This window comes from Procambarus clarkii, chromosome 19 (assembly GCF_040958095.1).
Source record: "Procambarus clarkii isolate CNS0578487 chromosome 19, FALCON_Pclarkii_2.0, whole genome shotgun sequence".
NCBI lineage: Eukaryota > Metazoa > Arthropoda > Malacostraca > Decapoda > Cambaridae > Procambarus > Procambarus clarkii.
The window spans coordinates 32,230,319-32,249,667 of NC_091168.1; the positions used below are offsets into that span (position 1 = coordinate 32,230,319).

The 19,349-nt window shown below is 38.3% G+C and overlaps 1 protein-coding gene across 5 annotated transcripts; it reads right to left on the bottom strand.

Annotated features, from left to right (window-relative positions):
* Window positions 1-799: 799 nt before the first annotated feature.
* Window positions 800-18,110, bottom strand: Vps2 (vacuolar protein sorting 2). Of its 5 annotated transcripts, none has more exons than XM_045741042.2 (5): window positions 17,956-18,110; window positions 9,162-9,345; window positions 7,367-7,542; window positions 5,493-5,627; window positions 800-4,257 (listed from the first exon to the last, which is right to left on the bottom strand). In XM_045741042.2, the coding sequence occupies exons 2-5, from the start codon at window positions 9,333-9,335 to the stop codon at window positions 4,074-4,076; spliced, it is 669 nt and encodes a 222-aa protein (XP_045596998.1). In that variant the 5' UTR covers window positions 9,336-9,345; window positions 17,956-18,110; the 3' UTR covers window positions 800-4,073. The 5 variants fall into 5 exon arrangements, with proteins under 5 accessions (XP_045596998.1, XP_069183334.1, XP_069183336.1 ...); XM_069327233.1 differs by lacking the exon at window positions 17,956-18,110 and adding an exon at window positions 17,763-17,930; XM_069327235.1 differs by lacking the exon at window positions 17,956-18,110 and adding an exon at window positions 17,636-17,680.
* Window positions 18,111-19,349: the final 1,239 nt, after the last annotated feature.

Sequence of the window (19,349 nt, forward strand, 5' to 3'; positions counted from 1 at the left end):
TTATATATTCTTTTCCACACTGTCAACTGCTTCACCTGAATAATTTTGCAATTCTTCACAAATGAACCAGCTGAAGTTTAATGAAGCACCAGAATACCAGCAGCCCAAGATGAAAAGTTAGCTAAAGGTAAAGAATTATCAAATCAAATGGACAACCAAGTAATTATCAAAAGAAAGCACCAAGCCAGGAAGACTATCAATGTTGCGAAATATTCAAAACATCATATGTATCACTCATGACACCAGCATGAGAACAAAAATGTATAAGATGAATGACACCAAAGGCATTGGATTCATCAAAAGATTCTATTGAGAGACCAGATGGACAAGGTTAAAACATGGTTGGAAAAACATCTCCAAAGAGAGATGATAGCTTAGGAGGTACAGTACTTAAAGAAAAAATATCAAGCTATTAGCCGACTTAAGAGTTGCCAACCTAAGCCTGATTAGTCACTGTGAGGAGCCTCATCGGTCTTCCTAAGGCACATGTAGTAGTACAGGCCAGTCCATCACCATCATTCATGGCAACAAACCTGTCATTCTTCACAGCCATAGACCTGTTTATCACATTACTATTGACAGCCATAGATTTGTCAACCATTCATAGCTGCGGACTCATAAATCACCATCGCCAATTACATCCACGGACTTGCCAACCACCACCATCATTCGCACCCAAGGACTTGCCAATCGCCACCATCATTCACACTACACGGACTTGCCAATCACCATGCAAGACTCAACCAAGAGTCAGACTTTAAATAATAATTGTCCTCTCGAGTGTAAATAATAAAGCAAGAAGGATTTCTTTTTTTTTAATTAATGCACTGATTACTGATAAACATATTCTATACATATAATCTGTTTACTAACAAAAACAAAAGTACAATTAGATCCAACTAAAATCTGAAAGAAAATAAAAATAGCTTTGTAAGTAGTCGCTGCAGTCACTATAACGCAATACTCTAAATAATAATAACCTAAACATTCTAAGTACTTTGTAAAACACATTATCAAATAATGCGGTATCAAAAGTGGCCATTAACATCCGTTTTTGTTCTCTGTACATCACGATGGTGATGGCAGCAACTACAGTACAGTGTAGGGATGGTAGTGATGGTAGTACTGTAACAACACCATAGTGATGGTAGTACTGTAACAACACCATAGTGATGGTAGTACTGTAACAACACCATAGTGATGGTAGTACTGTAGCTACACCATAATAATACAGTAGTCATAACTACACTGCTTCTTTGGACATCTCACAAAACATCTCATTCGCTTAAAGCATTAAAGATGAAGTTTACAAAAGTGCTGTCATTAGATTCTTGTAGAAGTAAATAACTAAAGATATTTGCCTTTAGCTATACTGTATACTAATGCAAGAAATAGGAAAAGGAATTCTTCATACCCTTTAGCAAAGGCAAAACCTGGCAATCAAAAATTAAAAAGATACAAATTGAAATGTCTTCATTATATTGCAATTTTACTTCTTCTAACATTATACTTTAATCTTTATTTATTATACCAATGGACTGCACAGTTGGTCAAATCTAGTTCTTTAATTTATGCATATTTATATCATCTCTGGTAATAAATTACAATACACACCATTTATATTCCAATTTTATTACTGCAAAAACCTAATATTTATCCATTTTTCATACGAATCAAACAAAAAATTAAGACAAACATTAAATGCTGAGAAAACCTGACCATCTTGAACCACTACTCGAGCCTTGAGACAGGTAGTGTACCGTCGTGGATCTTGAAGGGTGCTCTGTGCCTTCCCGGCCCCTAGGTGATAACCAGAATACTGTAATGTTCTCCTTACTTCCTGCTACAGTACACCAGCTGGTGTCTTAACCCAAGCCACAACCACAGGAACCAAAATCATTTTATGGCAAAGTTATTAGATGGTAACATTAAGGAAACCCAAAGTAAAAACATTATCAAAATTACACATAATTACCATATTATAAACAATACATTATCCTATTTTCACTTCATTTTTTTATTCTCATTATACATGAAGAGAGAGGGAGGCGAGAGAAAGGGAGGGGATGGGATTATTTAGGCAAAATAAAATTAGGTTACTGTACATTAGGTTTGATAAGATTAAATTAAGGATAGGTTTAATTAGCACTGATTAATTTGCTTAAAACAACTCTAAGCTGGCAAAGCATTTTGTTTTCAACCTTTGCCTTTTAAGAAAATATAAAAGTATTTCAGGAAGACAGGCATGAACCAAGGAAATGGTGATATTACCATCTAACTGGATACTGTACTACATAATAATTTTTTTTACCCCATTTCAAGTAATTTATATCAAAATAATTTATTACCATTAAAAAGGTAGGTTTAGTCAGCCATCTTCCTTGCTAAAAACAAATGTGCGGTGCAGAATTTTAAATGATCCTGTATTTGTTTTGAAAAACAGCAATATTATTACAATTCCTGATAACTAATGAAAAAAGCATCAAATTAGGCTATCTAAGTTACCTTAATTATAAATGCATTCCAACTACTGTACTGTAACATGAAAACTAAATACATGATTTTTAACCCTTTGAAAACAATTAGCATTGACTAAAACTCTCGCATGTGAATATTTAGGCCTGTATCACGCACAAGGTAAACAATACAGATTGCCATACCGATACTGCTCTTCCTTCACTAATATACTGATAAATAGGTCACCAAATATATATATATGATGCAGATTTGTAGCTACCATTGCATTCCGACATGTCATCTATGAATGACAGTACAGTACAGTGCTTGTAGCAACTGTTGGTTGAACGTCTTAAAATTAACTGTGGTATCCAAAATAGTACATGTTGTGCATTTACTATTTCGTAGAGGGCACAAGACAGAAGGCAAATACAAAACCAAAATTGTCCTTGGCCTAGTATAGTACATATGTACTAAATAAAATCTAAAATGGCATATATTAGGCTTTGGATACCATATTTAGGCTTAAGACAGGTTAGGTTAGATTGTAATTGCTGGTTCACTGTTTACAATGTCCTTAGGAGTTCCAATTGGGCAGTACAAAATATGAACCTTTTTGGTACAGTTCATTGTTGTATATTCCACCAATAATTACTGTATGTTCTATCATTTCTGACGGATGGACTGATGTACTCGGGGGCAGAGGACCTGCACACATTAATTAAATGGACAGTGAATACAGGGTCAGAGATCCTTTTTAACATCTTTACAAAAAGCACTTGAGAAAGTCTCTCTCTCCCACCTGGTCCTGGTAACCCAGCAAGAAGAAATTATTCCCACATGCTTCCTCCCTATTAACGTTAACAACAGAAAAAGATATAAACCTAGACCAGAATTCATCATGCATTTACACAAGATTTACAATATCTTCATATCTGTCCTTAATTGAGGCAGCTTTGTTTACATTTATTCAACAGTTTATGAGCTCTAAAACTTTGCAACCCAAGATTATTATTGTTACCTGCAACCTTGTAGCACTTTGGAGCTCATAAACTGTTTAATCAAAATAAATAAAGCTGACATTATTGAGGAAAGACATACAGGTTTTGTAAGTGATCATGTAAATGTTTGATGAATCCTGGGCCCCTGGTCTCACCGTACCTTCAGAATAAAAAATGAACAAATAAATGTTAGGACAAAGCATGATAAGTACAATCAATCAATATTATTATTAATATTATATATATATATATATATATATATATATATATATATATATATATATATATATATATATATATATATATATATATATATATATATATATATATATATATATATATATATAATATAAATAGGAAACTATTTTTATTTTCAAGTGTAAACCCAGTTCCTATATCACATTTTTTTAGTGTGTTGTAAAGCTTCGCCACCAAATTAAAATATTATCATAATATTTGAGGAGAGCAAAACTAAATTGTATGTAAATTTAATTTGTTGTAATCTTGTTCAGTGTTCAATGGATAACCACACTGTCTCTGGAAATACCATAACCATAATTGGTTTTGAAAGACACTTAGCATTCAATGACCATAACTTGCTCCATCATTTAATCTTCACTCTCTCCTGAGGTTGTCCAATCTGGCCTGAATGTCGTCGTCAGCAGCATCTGCTACAGCAACGGGTGTCTTGGATGCTGCTGTTGTTGTTCCAAGAGTTCCACCAGCGGACGGAAGTACACTCAATCCTTCTGTCATCTGGAGACCAAGCTCGTCTAGGACTTGAGCAACAATGGCATCACTGTCAAAGATTTAAATACATCATTCAGTCAAATCTTCCAACACGAGTAGCAATGAAATGCTCTTATTTACAAAACAAATACAGTACATTTTATCTAAAACAAATACAGTACATATATATCTAATAGAAATAATAATGAATGAGTTTGGGTGGATACAAATAGGAGCTGCCTTGTATGGGACTAAAATGCCTTTGCAGTTTCCTTTCTTGTGTTTTTAATTCATCTCCACTTCCTACATATAATGATTAGGTGTACTGTATTGTTCAACCATAAGCTCATCCAGGAGAAACATTACACTTTTTTAAAAGATTAGAAACAGGAAATTTGATGGAATGGCTAGTGATGGTACATTTGCAGCAAGGCGAGAGTGGTTTATAGACGCGAGTCCAGGGCAAACTCCAGGGTGAATAAGATCTTGCATTAGTGAGCAACCAAATGTAATGCTCACAAAAATCATTTTAATATACAGTATTGATTACTCAAAGCTCCACTATGCAGCTCCCTAAGCAAAGTTCTGTATAAGCAGAAACAACTCTAACAAGGTTAAGTTAAATGGAAAAGTTGCATGTATTAAATTTTGATGTGTTGATGAGGTAAGCAAAAGCCTGGCTCCACTTTCTAATAATGCAAATGGTGGGTGTCGTTAATGCAGTAGCCGAATAATATTTATATAACTTTCTGTGCCAAATAAACATATCCACATTATTCCATCCCAAATAACATGAAAGATAGAAGAAATAGAATGCTTATCAATGAAAAATTCATAAATATATAAATTTAAAAAAAAAAAAAAAATCTGCCAGCATTACCTAACTCCATCCTGCCAGAGAATCAAACCCGACACACTAAATCCCCGCATTATTTTCCTACTGGAATAAAAGCTTTTAACAACTTAAATGCAGTGCATATTAAACAAACAAAATTGAAACCTTGAAATGTGTGTATCATCTTATGAAGGTTGACCCCATGGTACACCTAACAGTACAAGACAGTTTAGGTACAGTACAGTACTGCGTAACAACAAACTCCAGTTGGTACAATGTACTCCCAATATGTATTTGAGGCTTCCAAGTAAACATCTGCAATCTTTAAAAGTGACACAATTTTTTAGATATTTTACTTATTAACAATATAACAAGACATAAAACGTGATTTTATTTGTTTTTATTTTAAAGATAGAGAAAATGCTAGATTTATGCTATGCACGTTTCAAAGGTTAATCATGATACATTACCTCTCTTCCTCATCATCTTCATCACCCATGGCATCATCTATTACATCATTCATCATCTCCTCTTTCATGTCCATAATTTCTGTTTGTTTCTCAAACTCTTGCATGATTTGCTGGATCTGAGGAAGTTTCAATTGCCTGAAAGAAATAGATAAAAGTAGTTATAAATATATACAGTAATATCAAATTTAAGTACAAAAAGTCCTAAAAACACACAATGAGAAACACACAACCACAAGATTTCTGGGTCGGTATTCATCAAGCACCTATATGTCCACTTACGAGACCTGCACATCTTTCCTCGATCATGGCGGAGTAGTCTGCATTTATTAAACAATTTATGAGCTCCAATGCATTACGAGGTTGTTTATAGCAATCACAACGTTGCTGCCGCGATTAAGGAAAGATGTACAGGTCTCGTAAGTGGACATTTAGGGGCTTAACGAATACTGACCAAAAGGCCAGATGATAAGATGTGCTGTAAAAAGCATGTTTTTGCATAGGACACATGACTGGCTGTCTCAGCTTATTAAGAACACTAACTGTGCCACACAGGTCACTTTTCCATGAATTATCCATACTACATAGGTCACTTTCTTTTGGCTTACCTATGCCAGATTGGTCAAGGATACCAATTGGTTACTAATGCTGTATATGTCACAGTTACCTGTGGGTTACCTTTGTTTTGCAAAATTTCTATGCTTGGTGTTCAGTTTGAGCCAGAACTTCCTTGGACACTGAGGCTAAGCTTAAGGTAGTTTGTAGCATGCAAGCCAACACATCATCATAAAAAAATACCATTGACTGTAATGAAACACCAATTTCTGGGCGAGTCCCAGTGGCTCCCTGAAGCAATCTCACTGAGATGATCCAAAGTTACTAAATCACATCACCTGTGAAGATGAGTTTGGCCTACCAGGGACCAGAACCAGAAGGTGGCTTCCCACCTCACAGAGGCTCAAGAAGCAGGTGACACTCTGCCACCTCACTGGGAAAGGCACCCAGAAACTCAGCGAACCAACACTGACCACCGCTGGGTTCCAAGAGACTAAAGCCTTACAACACACTGAATAAACTCCCCCAACAATGTAAACAAATGCTCGAAAATTTCTTGAGACAAGTGTGTGCTCATTTGTCCCCACCCCTCCATCTCTTTTAGGGAGGCAGGGGGGCTGAGGCTCATGCTGTCCACTGGCTCAAGCCCTCAATTCAGCACATGTATGCAGACCCCCCTCCCCCAACCGATAACCTTGAAGTGAGGAAGGATATCAGGGAGTAACAGGGCCTTGCCCAGAAACGGGCGTTTCATTACATTCAACGCTGTTTTTCTAGGGGAACCCCCTTGTGGCTCCATGAAACTAACTACCTATGGAGAAGAAAAACAGACACACAACCCATGGAGGAGGAAACCAATTAAACAGGATCGACCCATATTTTATAAAAATATGAACATATTTTATTTTCTTCAATTTTTATTTATATTACCTTTTTTAAAATGCAATGCAATGCTGTATTGGGCAGTCACTAACATTATTTGCATCACAGAAAATGTAGATTGTAGGTCTGAACAGATTTTTGTCACTACGAGGCTTTGGTCTCTTTGAACCCAGCAGTGGTCAGTATTGCTTCACTGTCTTTCTAGGTGCCTTCCTTGGTGAGGTGGCAGAGTGTCACCTGCTTCCTGTACCTCTGAGAGAGGACCAGATTCTGGCTTTGATCCCCAGTAGACCAAACTCGTCTCCACAGCTGACAAGATCTAGTAGTTTGGGATCATCTCAGCGAGATAGCTTTAGGGAGCCACAAGGGGCTCCCCTCAGAAATGTGTTATTTCTGTATATTGTACTGTTGCTAAAGAAGGGAATAAGACAATCACTTACTTGTTCATGTTCATCATGGCCTTCGTAACTCCCTTCATAGCCTGGGCCATAGCATTTTGGCTTTTCAGTGTTGTAATTTTAAGGGATACAGCTTGGATTTGAGCACGCATCATGATGAACTTCTTGGTGTACCGACGAGTCCGCACCAGATCCTTGGCCATTACCTTCACCGCATCCTACAATTTGGAGAACTAAGTTAATAGTGTACAAAACTGAATGAAGACAATGACTATATATAAATAATTACTAAACAAGTATTACTCTGGCAAAATATTGCATTAACCATAACACTGCTCTAAAAGTTATCCGTGACTTCCTCCCGTCCTCCAATCACCACATTATATTTATTAGTGTGTTCAATCACCACATGCCATTTTCTCCTGTCCTCCAATCACCATGTGTGTGTGATTGATCTTTATGAGTTTTCAATACTTGTTTTTTTCCAAGTGCACCTGGCTGTAGGAATTTTAAATAGCTCAGCAACTGAAGGGTTTAGGTGCAAGCAAGCAAACCCTCTTTCAGCTCATCTATCATCAACAAAGAAAACCTTTGTCTGATCTATCCAATTTAATTTCTGTTATATTCAGAGCAGATGATACCACCTGTTTGTATCCCACTACATTTTAAATGCTATCTATGTAAACAGAAAGAGCATGATGTCTGCCACACTTTGTGTGCTATAGTCATATACTGTACCAGTACAAGTATCATTAACCCTTAAACAGCTCCAACTGCTATCTGAGATTACCTCCTGTGCTCAAATGATCAAATGTGCCGCACACTTTGTGCGCTACAGTCACTAGGCTCATTACACGTTGAGATGTAAGTCTCGTCCTAATCACACACTCAGATCTTGACCAAGCACTCAGCAGAGTGCAAAAGACTTGGTGTAAAGTCCTCACATAAATTTCACAGATACACAAGTGTGGGTTTTTATCCATTAGTCAACTTGATGTGGAGTTTCATCCTGTGGAGGGTCAGTAGTTTGACCTTGTGGGAAACCTCGATTTAAGGCTTACATGTATATATACACTGGCTGCCTGTCCCAGGCACAATAAATTACTGTATTATTATTATTTATTATTTCAATCCATTTTGGACCATTATCAAGTCATCATGACTTGCTAAGCATTCAAGACAGACCAAAACATTATCACTTTCATTTAATTTTGGATGTGTGGGTTATTTATTATATTAAGATACAGTACAGTATGTCAATTTTGGATGACCATATGTACTGTTATTTTTTCCTCTTCCCAGGTCAACTATTTAGGAACCTGACATCATTCTGGATTTGTCTGTTTTCAATCAGTACATTCTTTGTCCCACATTCCAGATAATTATCATGTCTGAGGTTCATCAGGAAGTTTGAACTGGCTCTTAGCCCATGTCCCCGAATCTTCATGACACCTGTTGGCCAATAGGCCTCCTGCAGTTTCCTTTATTCTAATGTTCTTATGTCCCTATCTAGCTGTAGTCGAGGGATTAGCCGTCTGTGATTCCCATACATTTTCGTACATTAGCCCCCCTTGGTTCTATAAGTTCATGTCTGTTTTGTACCTTCAATAGCATTATTATGATCTATTTTTAAACCAAAAGGTAGAGTGATAAAATCTGCACTTTGGCAAACTGAGCACCAATAGGGTGCTGGACTGTTCACTTTGAAAATCACTGGTTTAACAGCACAACTCATTACTGTATATATCTTTTACACTCATTAAAATTAGTCAACTATTAGACTTCCCAAGGCTAGTAGATACAAGTACTGCATATGAACAAACAAATCCTTACTTACCATCTGTCCCATTTTTGCCATCTTCTTTATGTCAGCAATGATTTTCTTCTCCTGTTGCTCCATCTTTGATCTCTCTCGATCCAGATCTCTCATGGCTTTGTTTAAGGCACGTTGATTTTTCCTCAGCATTTCCTCCGGAGTCATTTTTCGACCGAATAGCCATTCGAACGGCATGTTTGATGAGCTGCAGGAAATATTCAGTCATATACAAATTAGTAAACTTTAGTTTAAAATAACAATATTCTTAAACTTTTTAATAATACACCTAATTAAAATCACCAGAACGTTAAAAAATTTAATAATAAATCTAAATTTAAAATTACATAATTATTATTTCCTTATTTCCAAGAGGTGGGACGATATCAGTTCAAAGGAAATGGGAGACCAATATAGGAAAAGATTAAAGAAAACTATCAAAGAAAAGCAAAATCCATTCACAGAATCTCCACAGTACATTAGCATATCCCACTCCAGAACAGCCACATCATCATCAAACCAGAAATAATGGTTCCCTGTGCATCATCAAACCACTTTATATACAAGCATATGTAAAGTAGCTCCTGTGAGTTGTCAGCAAACATCTGCACATCATGAGAACGAACATACACAGACACCTAACTGAACTGGACCACCTCATGCATGTCATTAGAGATGTGGGACTTGAAACTAAGAACCTTTGACACATTGGTTCACAAATTAAGCCTCAACCCCAAACATCGTATGACAAAGAGTACTGGAAAACAGGACACCATGAGCATAGCTCTTATCCTGTAACCACACTTAGGTAATAATTAAGAGTGCAAGTATTGCACAGATAATAATCTTACAGTTGGAAGTAACAGAAAGCAGAAAACTAACCATGAAAAAAGAATCATGAGCAGAGGAGAAAACCTGAAATGAAAAAGAAGACAATCTTTATTCAACACACAATCCACATAACTTGAAGGTCAAGAGGATCATAAGTTGGCTGGAGATGAAAAAATGCTAATGACAGCCAAAGAGAGTTTGGTGATGACATACCAACCCAAATGTTATTGAGAGAGGCTCTGCCATGGAAGATGAGAACAAGGTAACAGCACTAAATTAGGTATCAACTGGCAATCTACAAAAAGCAAGAACAGGATGGACAAAACTACAGATACCAACACAGAGAACAGATGCCAAAGAGATAAGAGGTGGAAGGCTCACCAAGCCATCTCATACTGTCGCCTTGAAGAGAGACAAATGTGACACCAAGAGGTCTGCCACCCGACTCTCATACATGTAACTGTACACAAGGCAAAGATCAGTAGAGAGCTTCAAAATGTTGAGGAAGGCCATACTACTGATCATCTGGGACAAGCAGAGCCTCAGGAAATGAAAAAGAATTGGGACAATAGGCAATAAGACCACCCCCCTTCCCCTTTCCTGACTGACATAGTAGTTGATAGCAAAAGCCCCAGCCAAGGTCCAATGGATCCACGAACAGTTCGTACAACAATGAAGGACGGTGCCACAGAACTGAGCCCCCTAAAACCAGAGGAAGATAATGATGCAGGATTGACCTTAGGTGATAGAGGGCCTGATCCATAAGAGTCCCAGCTGCAGTGAAAGGATACCCACTGGAGAGAACTGCGAGAACTGCTAAGTGCCTTTAGTCAGTGGGTAAAATGCAGATGAACTTCAAGTTGCTCAAGAGATTTAAAGCTACAATAGGTAGCCAAGACTTTCCCTGCAGCAATCGAATGTAGTAGTGCAGTTGCAACATGACCAACTAAGGAAGAGAAAAGGCCTTTCTGGCATTTAAGACCAAACTCGCCCAAATCAAAACCTGAGATGACACTTTCTGGCATTTAAGACCAAACTCAGCCAAATCAAAACCTGAGATGACACTAACTTGAGACTTGCATCAGTTGATCAGCTAGGTGGAGCAGGCCAACCAGGAGAGAGTCAGAGTCCTAGACAGCAGACAAGCAAGACAGCTTTGGACTTAAACTAACCAGTCATGCCATAATGTGGAACCCCAAAACACAGGCTTCAGAGGACTATGCAAGTCAATTTGGTGAAGATTTTGGGAACCAGCTTAAGTCTAAATAGCAGAGCCCAAATGTGATACAAGAGGTCATACAAACCTGCAATTACCATATGCTGATATCTGGCATGTCTAAATAATATGCTAGTATGCTTCCTCATAAAAGAGCAAGGATTTTGGAATTGCAATACCTGCCATACACAGGGGGTTGCAAAAGAATAAATCGTAAAGCCTGGTCTCACAAAGCAGCCACAACTAGCCAGCCAGCCTCACAAAATGTTGGTTCAATCAAAACCAAAGTCCAGCCCTGACAAATGACACACCCACAGGTGAAATGGCCCCTGAAACCAGCAGGATGCAGGACACAGGCAACAGAAATGGCCATCAGTAAGGTAACTAAGGTACAGTATTTATTATGAAAAAGAGGTAAGCCAGTATAACTATACCACACTTGAAGGGATATGAGGACAAGGAGCTGAGATATGAAGGAAAGAGTGAAGGAGCAATCCCCAAACACTTATGCCATTGAGGATCGAACCCAGACCCTGCAAAAAGCCAGTAGGATTATATAGCACTTGGAAGGAATATGAGGATAAGGAGCTGCACAAATAACCCAACCAACAAGCGTGAACTGCAGTGAAAGTGACGACGTTTAGATCCCTCCATATCACGCTATGTCATGACTTGATAAGAGTTCAGGACAGACTGAAACATCGTCACTCTCATTTTGTGTGGGTGGGTTATATTATTTGTTTTAGCTACATTATTGTGACTTGTTCTCTGCAGCTGAACAAAAAATGTAGCGATTATAAACATTACTGCATAGCGCTACACCTACCACATAGTTCACCTTAGGGATATGGGAGGGTTATGTTCTGGGAGTGTCATTATCACTATTATTTTTACCATATGAAAACAATTCTTTCCATATATATACATATGTAAAAAAAAAGGTAACAATAAACAACTAAATATTAAAATGCTTATGGACACTCCACTTGCCCACTCGACCCCAGTTCACTTCAGGGGTTGGTGAGAAAGTGGTAAATAAAGAAGTGACCACAGTGTTAGCGACTTCTGAGTAGGTCTACAGGATGTTGACACTTTACAAGTTCTAGCATCTACATATGACAACTGCTCTCTCAAACACCCTTCTACGCTCAACAAAGCATTTAAAAAAATAACAAACAAACAATGCTGAATTACCTTTCCATCCTGATTATCTGGTAATTCAAAAGTGAAATAAGTTAGATACTGTACATAATTATTACATCAATAAAAAAAAATATATACAGTATACAATATTGTAGTACCCAATCCACACACACATGAAAAGAAAGGAAAGTGACGATGTTTCGGTCTGTCCTGAACGCGCCGGGTCGTCACTTTCTTTTCATATGTAGGCTGGGTATTAGTTTCCAGTCATGATATCATGACATATTCTTTGCATAAGCTGTAGTAGTAGTAGTACTTAGTAGTTTTAACTTTGGAAGAGACTAATAATTCAGCAACTTTACAGGTTAGTTACCAGTAAAGTAAGCTTAAAAACTTCCTTCCTCCATTTATCAAAATCTGGAACTGAATTCATTGTACTGTCTACTACACAATTTTACGCGAATGGACAGTGAACGTTATTGTTTGTCACATTTTATGAAGACAAAATACTGAGCGAATCTTTGATGTTATCTTTTCTTTATTATCATTTCACAGCAGCTGTGATAGCCAGCTGTGGTAGGGAAGTGTGGTAACCAGCAATGTTAGCAAGCTGTGGTAGCCAGATGTGATAGGTAAGTGTGGTAGCCAGCAATGGTAGCCAGATGTGGTAGCCAGCTGTGGTAGCCAGCTGTGGTAGCCAGCTGTGGTAGCCAGCTGTGGTAGCCAGATGTGGTAGCCAGCTGTGGTAGCCAGCTATGGTAGCCAGTTGTGGTAGCCAGCTATGGTAGCTAGATGTGGTAGCCAGCTATTATAGCCAGTTGTGGTAGCCAGCTATGGTAGCCAGCTATGGTAGCCAGATGTGGTAGCCAGCTGTGGTAGCCACCTATGGTAGCCAGATGTGGTAGCCAGCTATGGTAGCTAGATGTGGTAGACAGCTATTATAACCAGTTGTGGTAGCCAGATGTGGTAGCCAGCTATTATAGCCAGTTTTAGTAGCCAGCTATGGTAGCCAGTTGTGGAAGCCAGTTATAATAGCCAGTTGTGGAAGCCAGTTATAATAGCCAGTTGTGGAAGCCAGTTATAATAGCCAGTTGTGGAAGCCAGTTATAATAGCCAGTTGTGTTAGTCATCTAAATCATTGGGAACATATCACCAACACATTTCTGCACAACGACATTTTCCTCCGATTTAAGAACATAAGAACTAAGGAAACTCCTGAAGGTCTATTAGCCTATACAAGGAAGCTCCTATTTATATCCACCCAAACTCATTCATATATATATATCTAACTTACACTAGAAACATCAAGTGATCCCAATCCCATAATTTGTTCCAAAAATAAATAAAAAATCCAAACCAGTATTTATCCAGGTCTTTCTTGAACCTAAACTTATTAAATTTATATACATTGTTTTGTGTTGATATATTTAACACTTTATTAATATTCCTCTTGTTATACCCTTTCATTTATTTATTTACTTATTTATGCATATACAAGAAGGTACATTGGGATTGTGAGGATACATAATATGGTAATTACAATCTTGTAAAGCCACTAGTACGCGCAGCGTTTCGGGCAGAGAAACATGTCATTCATTTATATACAGTCCCGTACTTCAATCATGTCCCCCCACCACCCCAGTTCTCTTGGTTCACCTTTTTTATAGTTCCCCAGCATTTCCTATTAAGCTTGTATGTTGGCAAAAATTATATTAGTCAAAACTCACTCGTTCGCAAAGGTACACACCAGAGGCTTCACGCTGTTATGATTTACGCATTGAATAGAAAATGCAACTTTTTAGCTGGATTTGTACACGATTTACAGTTAACACCAATGCAATTTTTTTGTGGTAATTAATAATGCCTGATCATTTTGTGTATCTCATATTTTAGTTGATATTTCCTCACTAAAATTTTGAAGTTTACGATATATAGTAACAGCAAATACTGTAAATGATGTTTGACTAATTATTATTTTTTTTTTTTTTTTTTTTTTTTTTGCCTAATGCTCGTTTATACCCAAAACTCGGTTCAGGTTCCAAGTGAGATCTTACACATTGTGTGCATCCTTAACCCACGTTTAAGGGACCCAGATTAAATCCCCCGGGCAAGACAGAAATGTCAGACATGTTTCCCTTCACCTGATGCCTCTGTTTACCTAACAGTAAACAGGCACCCAGGTGTTAGGTACCAGTTGCAGGTTACATCCTGGGGAAGATTAGTTGTTCATCAAGTGGGATCCCCGATAACCAAAGTGCAAGCTGCCTGTCCTGACAAATGGGAATTATTTCTCTGCCTGACCACAACCATGGCTTTTTTTTATAATTACCTAAGTGTAGTTACAGGATGAGAGCTTCGCTCGTGGTGTCCCGTCTTCCCAGCACTCTTTGTCATATAACGCTTTGAAACTACTGATGGTCTTGGCCTCCACCACCTTCTCACCTAATTTGTTCCAACCGTCTACCACTCTGTTTGCAAAAGTGAATTTTCTTATATTTCTTCGGCATCTTTGTTTAGTTAGTTTAAATCTATGATCTCTTGTTCTCGAAATTCCAGGTCTCAGGAAATCTTCCCTATCAATTTTATCAATTCCTGTTACTATTTTGTATGTAGTGATCATATCTCCACTTTTTCTTCTATCTTCTAGTTTTGTGTGTGTGTGTGTGTGTGTGTGTACAAAAATGCAAAAATATAGAATATTGTTTATAAAATGAGTATTTACTCTAAGTTCACACATGGCTTCTGACCATTTTTATGAAATCATTACCCTTTGCTGTGATGAATAACAAGGCTAAAATTAGTCAAATTATACACACCGCCAATAAGCCTATACTGTATAATAATAATAATTCATAGTGTGGGGACAGAAAGCCTGAGTGTATTCATACACATTTGGCTTTTATCCGTCCCACAAGGTCAAATTACTGACTCCGCCCAGGATGCAACCCCACCACAAGCTGACTAACTCCTGAGTACCTACTCACTGCTAGGTGAACAGAGGCATTAGGTTAAAAGAAATATGCCCAACCATTTCTATCCTACCTAGGATTCGAACCCAGAATTCTCAATTGTGCGTCGAGAACGAACCCGACTGTACTACTGGGCCCCTTGGTTGCATATGATCCAACTGCTGTCACTGCCCATTTTGGAATGCAAGCCATGTTGGGAACATTCAATATTTGATGGCATTCATTTAGCTTGCCATAAAAAAATAATCATAATAATAATAATAACAATAATAATAACAATAATAATAATAATAATAATAATAATAATAATAATAATAATAATAATAATAATAATAATAATAATAATAATAACAATAATAATACTGTAATAATGATACAGTACTAATAATGAACAATGAAATCACATTATCATGATGTATCAATGAGACAAATGGTCTATGGCACTAGCTTGGGTGTACCAAGTGAGCAGGCTCGAATCCTGTCAACTCATACACAAGACCGTTCAAGAGTGCTGTCAACTCATACACAAGATCATTCAAGAGTGCTGTCAACACACTCGGTGAGCCGGTGGCGGAGCAGACAGCATGCTGGACACGTGATCCTGTGGTCCTGGGTTCGATCCCGGGAGCCGCGAGAAACGATGGGCAGAGTTTTTCACCCTATGCCTCTGTTACCTAGCAGTAAATAGGTACCTGGGTGTTAGTCAACTGTCACAGGCTGCTTCCTGGGGGTGGAGGCCTGGTTGAGGACCGGGCCGCAGGGACACTAAAGCCCTGAAATCAACTCAAGATAACCTCAAGATAACACATACAGAAGACGGTTCAAGAATGCTGTCAACTCATACACAAGATGGTTCAAGAGTGCTGTCAACTCATACACAAGATGGTTCAAGAGTGCTGTCAACTCATACACAAGATGGTTCAAGAGTGCTGTCAACTCATACACAAGATGGTTCAAGAGTGCTGTCAACTCATACACAAGATGGTTCAAGAGTGCTGTCAACTCATACACAAGATGGTTCAAGAGTGCTGTCAACTCATACACAAGATGGTTCAAGAGTGCTGTCAACTCATGCACAAGATGGTTCAAGAGTGCTGTCAACTCATACACAAGATGGTTCAAGAGCGCTGTCAACTCATACACAAGATGGTTCAAGAGTGCTGTCAACTCATACACAAGACGGTTCAAGAGTGCTGTCAACACATACACAAGATGGTTCAAGAGTGCTGTCAACTCATACACAAGATGGTTCAAGAGTGCTGTCAACACATACACAAGATGGTTCAAGAGTGCTGTCAACTCATACACAAGATGGTTCAAGAGTGCTGTCAACACATACACAAGATGGTTTAAGAGTGCTGTCAACTCATACACAAGATGGTTCAAGAGTGCTGTCAACACATACACAAGATGGTTCAAGAGTGCTGTCAACTCATACACAAGATGGTTCAAGAGTGCTGTCAACACATACACAAGACTGTTCAAGAGTGCTGTCAACTCATACACAAGATGGTTCAAGAGTGCTGTCAACACATACACAAGATGGTTCAAGAGTGCTGTCAACTCATACACAAGATGGTTCAAGAGTGCTGTCAACACATACACAAGACTGTTCAAGAGTGCTGTCAACTCATACACAAGACGGTTCAAGAGTGCTGTCAACTCATACACAAGATGGTTCGACAGAGCTCATGTAAGTATGTAACTTTCTAAGGCTTTGTAAGAATTTAACACTTGATCACCATCATATGTGCTTTCACAACCCATTGTACCTTCTTGTACGTAAATAAATTATATAGTGTATAGTGTAGTTAGGTTAGGATGTATTAGCTTAGGTTAGGCTGGGTTAGGCTAGGTTTGCGTTATGTTAGTTTGGGTTAGGATAGTTTTATATTTATTTATATATATACTGTACATTGTTACATTGTTGTACAGCCACTAGCATGGATAGCATTTCGGGCAAGTCCTTAATCCAAATTTTTCACCTGGAATACGACCCGCGAAATCGTTTAACAACCAGGTTGGGTACGGTTAGGTTTTAAAAATCCGTCTTTTGAACGGGGACATATATCCAACAATCCAGCCTACGACAGTGTGAGCAAGACATACATCTTAAGGTAAACCATGGCAAAAAAATAGCTCTTAAGAGGTCAGCTGAAGTCTTAATTACTGCACTATCACTTTCTTCTCCTTGACGGTCGCACTAACAGTCTTCCAGGGATAATATGACATATATAACTGGCAGAGGGGGGTGGGTGGGCTTGGATAAGGCGCAGACTTCCTATCCTCGTTGAGACCACTAGAGAGATGGTGGCCATCAGGTAAATTCAGGTAAATACCTTAAAAATCCCGTCAAACCATTTCAAAACTCTGCTCAGCTAGTTTCCTAGTTTATATCTCCCTATCCAGCCTATAATACGTTCACGAAATACAAGATATAGTCATAAAACTGTGCCTAGGGCCTACCTGTGTCAGGGGAACTGGGAAAAGAAATGATGAATGACTCAGTGTCACAAGTATATGAGAAGCGGCACTCTGCCTCTCCACTCCACTAATGCCTCATTATAAACACACTCATACCAGTGGTTTACAATGGTGCTCATGGCATGTGAGGGCAGTTTTCAAGTTTGTATTACAAAGAAAATAATTTTTGTCTCACTTGAGATAAGGCTCTGCGTGTTTACAGCCGTGACGTCATCACCTGCCTCTCAGCTGGCTCCTTTATATTAACTCACGGCTAGTAATTAATAATATTTCATTATTACAAAATACTGAGAATTTGATTACATTATTTAATCCTTAATGGTGATTACATACGTATGTACTATACATTGATATAATTACACATTATGAACACTTTATATCTCCTTTATATCCTTATATCTTATGAACAATTATATATCAAGCACAATTAGGTGAGTACTACTTTTTTTATTATTAACAAAGTTAGGTATTCACCTAATTGTACTTTCAGAGATTGAGCTTCGGCTCTTTGGTCCCGCCTTTCAGGGTTTTTTTTCAAACAGGTTCCTTTCGAGCCTAATTTGGGTTCTGTTATATCCATACAGTCTACCACCTCCACTATGTACGTTCACTGTATACACTTGACACTAACACTTAGTGACCTCGACGGGGACAGGTAGCCGGCGATTTGTCAAAGGTTCCTTTCATTTGCTCTGATTTTTTCCAGCTCGATTTTAAAATTCAACAGTTTGGCATTTACGGCTTCGGCGGGTAGGCGGTTCCATGGGTTTATAACCCAGTGGGTAATTTTTTTTTCTTTTTATTCAAGCGTCCTTACATTCTTATACAGCCACCAGCACTCACTGAATTTTGGGCAGGTCCTTTATTTTATTATTCTTTATTATGCACCCCATACCCATCCCGTGGGCGGCCCCTTAATCCTAATTTTTCCTGGGAATGCGACCCGCCATATCATTTATTTAACAACCAGGTACCCATTTACTGCTGGGTGAACAGAGGCTACAGTTAAGGATTGGTACACACAGAAATCATGGCCCTTGTGGATTTGTTCTTAAGGATTGGTGTCCGGTCAGGACACGAACCCAGACCAAAGCGCTTGCGAAGCGCCAGGCGAGCATCTTACCACTGCGCCACGGGGACTGTTTCTCTTGTTTTCTGTCCTACATTGTGGCTTGTTGAGCTTGAAACCATTGTTTCTTGTTTGCATCACATGTGACATTTTGAAATCACCTTTCTCTCATTTTGCTTTATTAACATGCCTATGGTACACAGCAGTTTGCTGTTACCCTATTATATATGATTGATTTCAAAAGTATAGCACAAGAGCTAATATCCTTCTCACGGCAACTAGTTTGATTAATTCTCTTTTATAGCTTCTCATGTAGTCGAGGGCAGGAAGACTGTATTAGCGTTAATGTCCCTCTAGAACAACAACCGATCGATCTGTCCCAGGATGCAACCCACCTTTACCTGTCACTCTCTGCAGGTGTCTACAGTAACACCTTCACTTCTTGCAGGGTTGGGGTTCAATCCCCAATGGTCCAAGTGGTTGAACACCATTCCTTCACT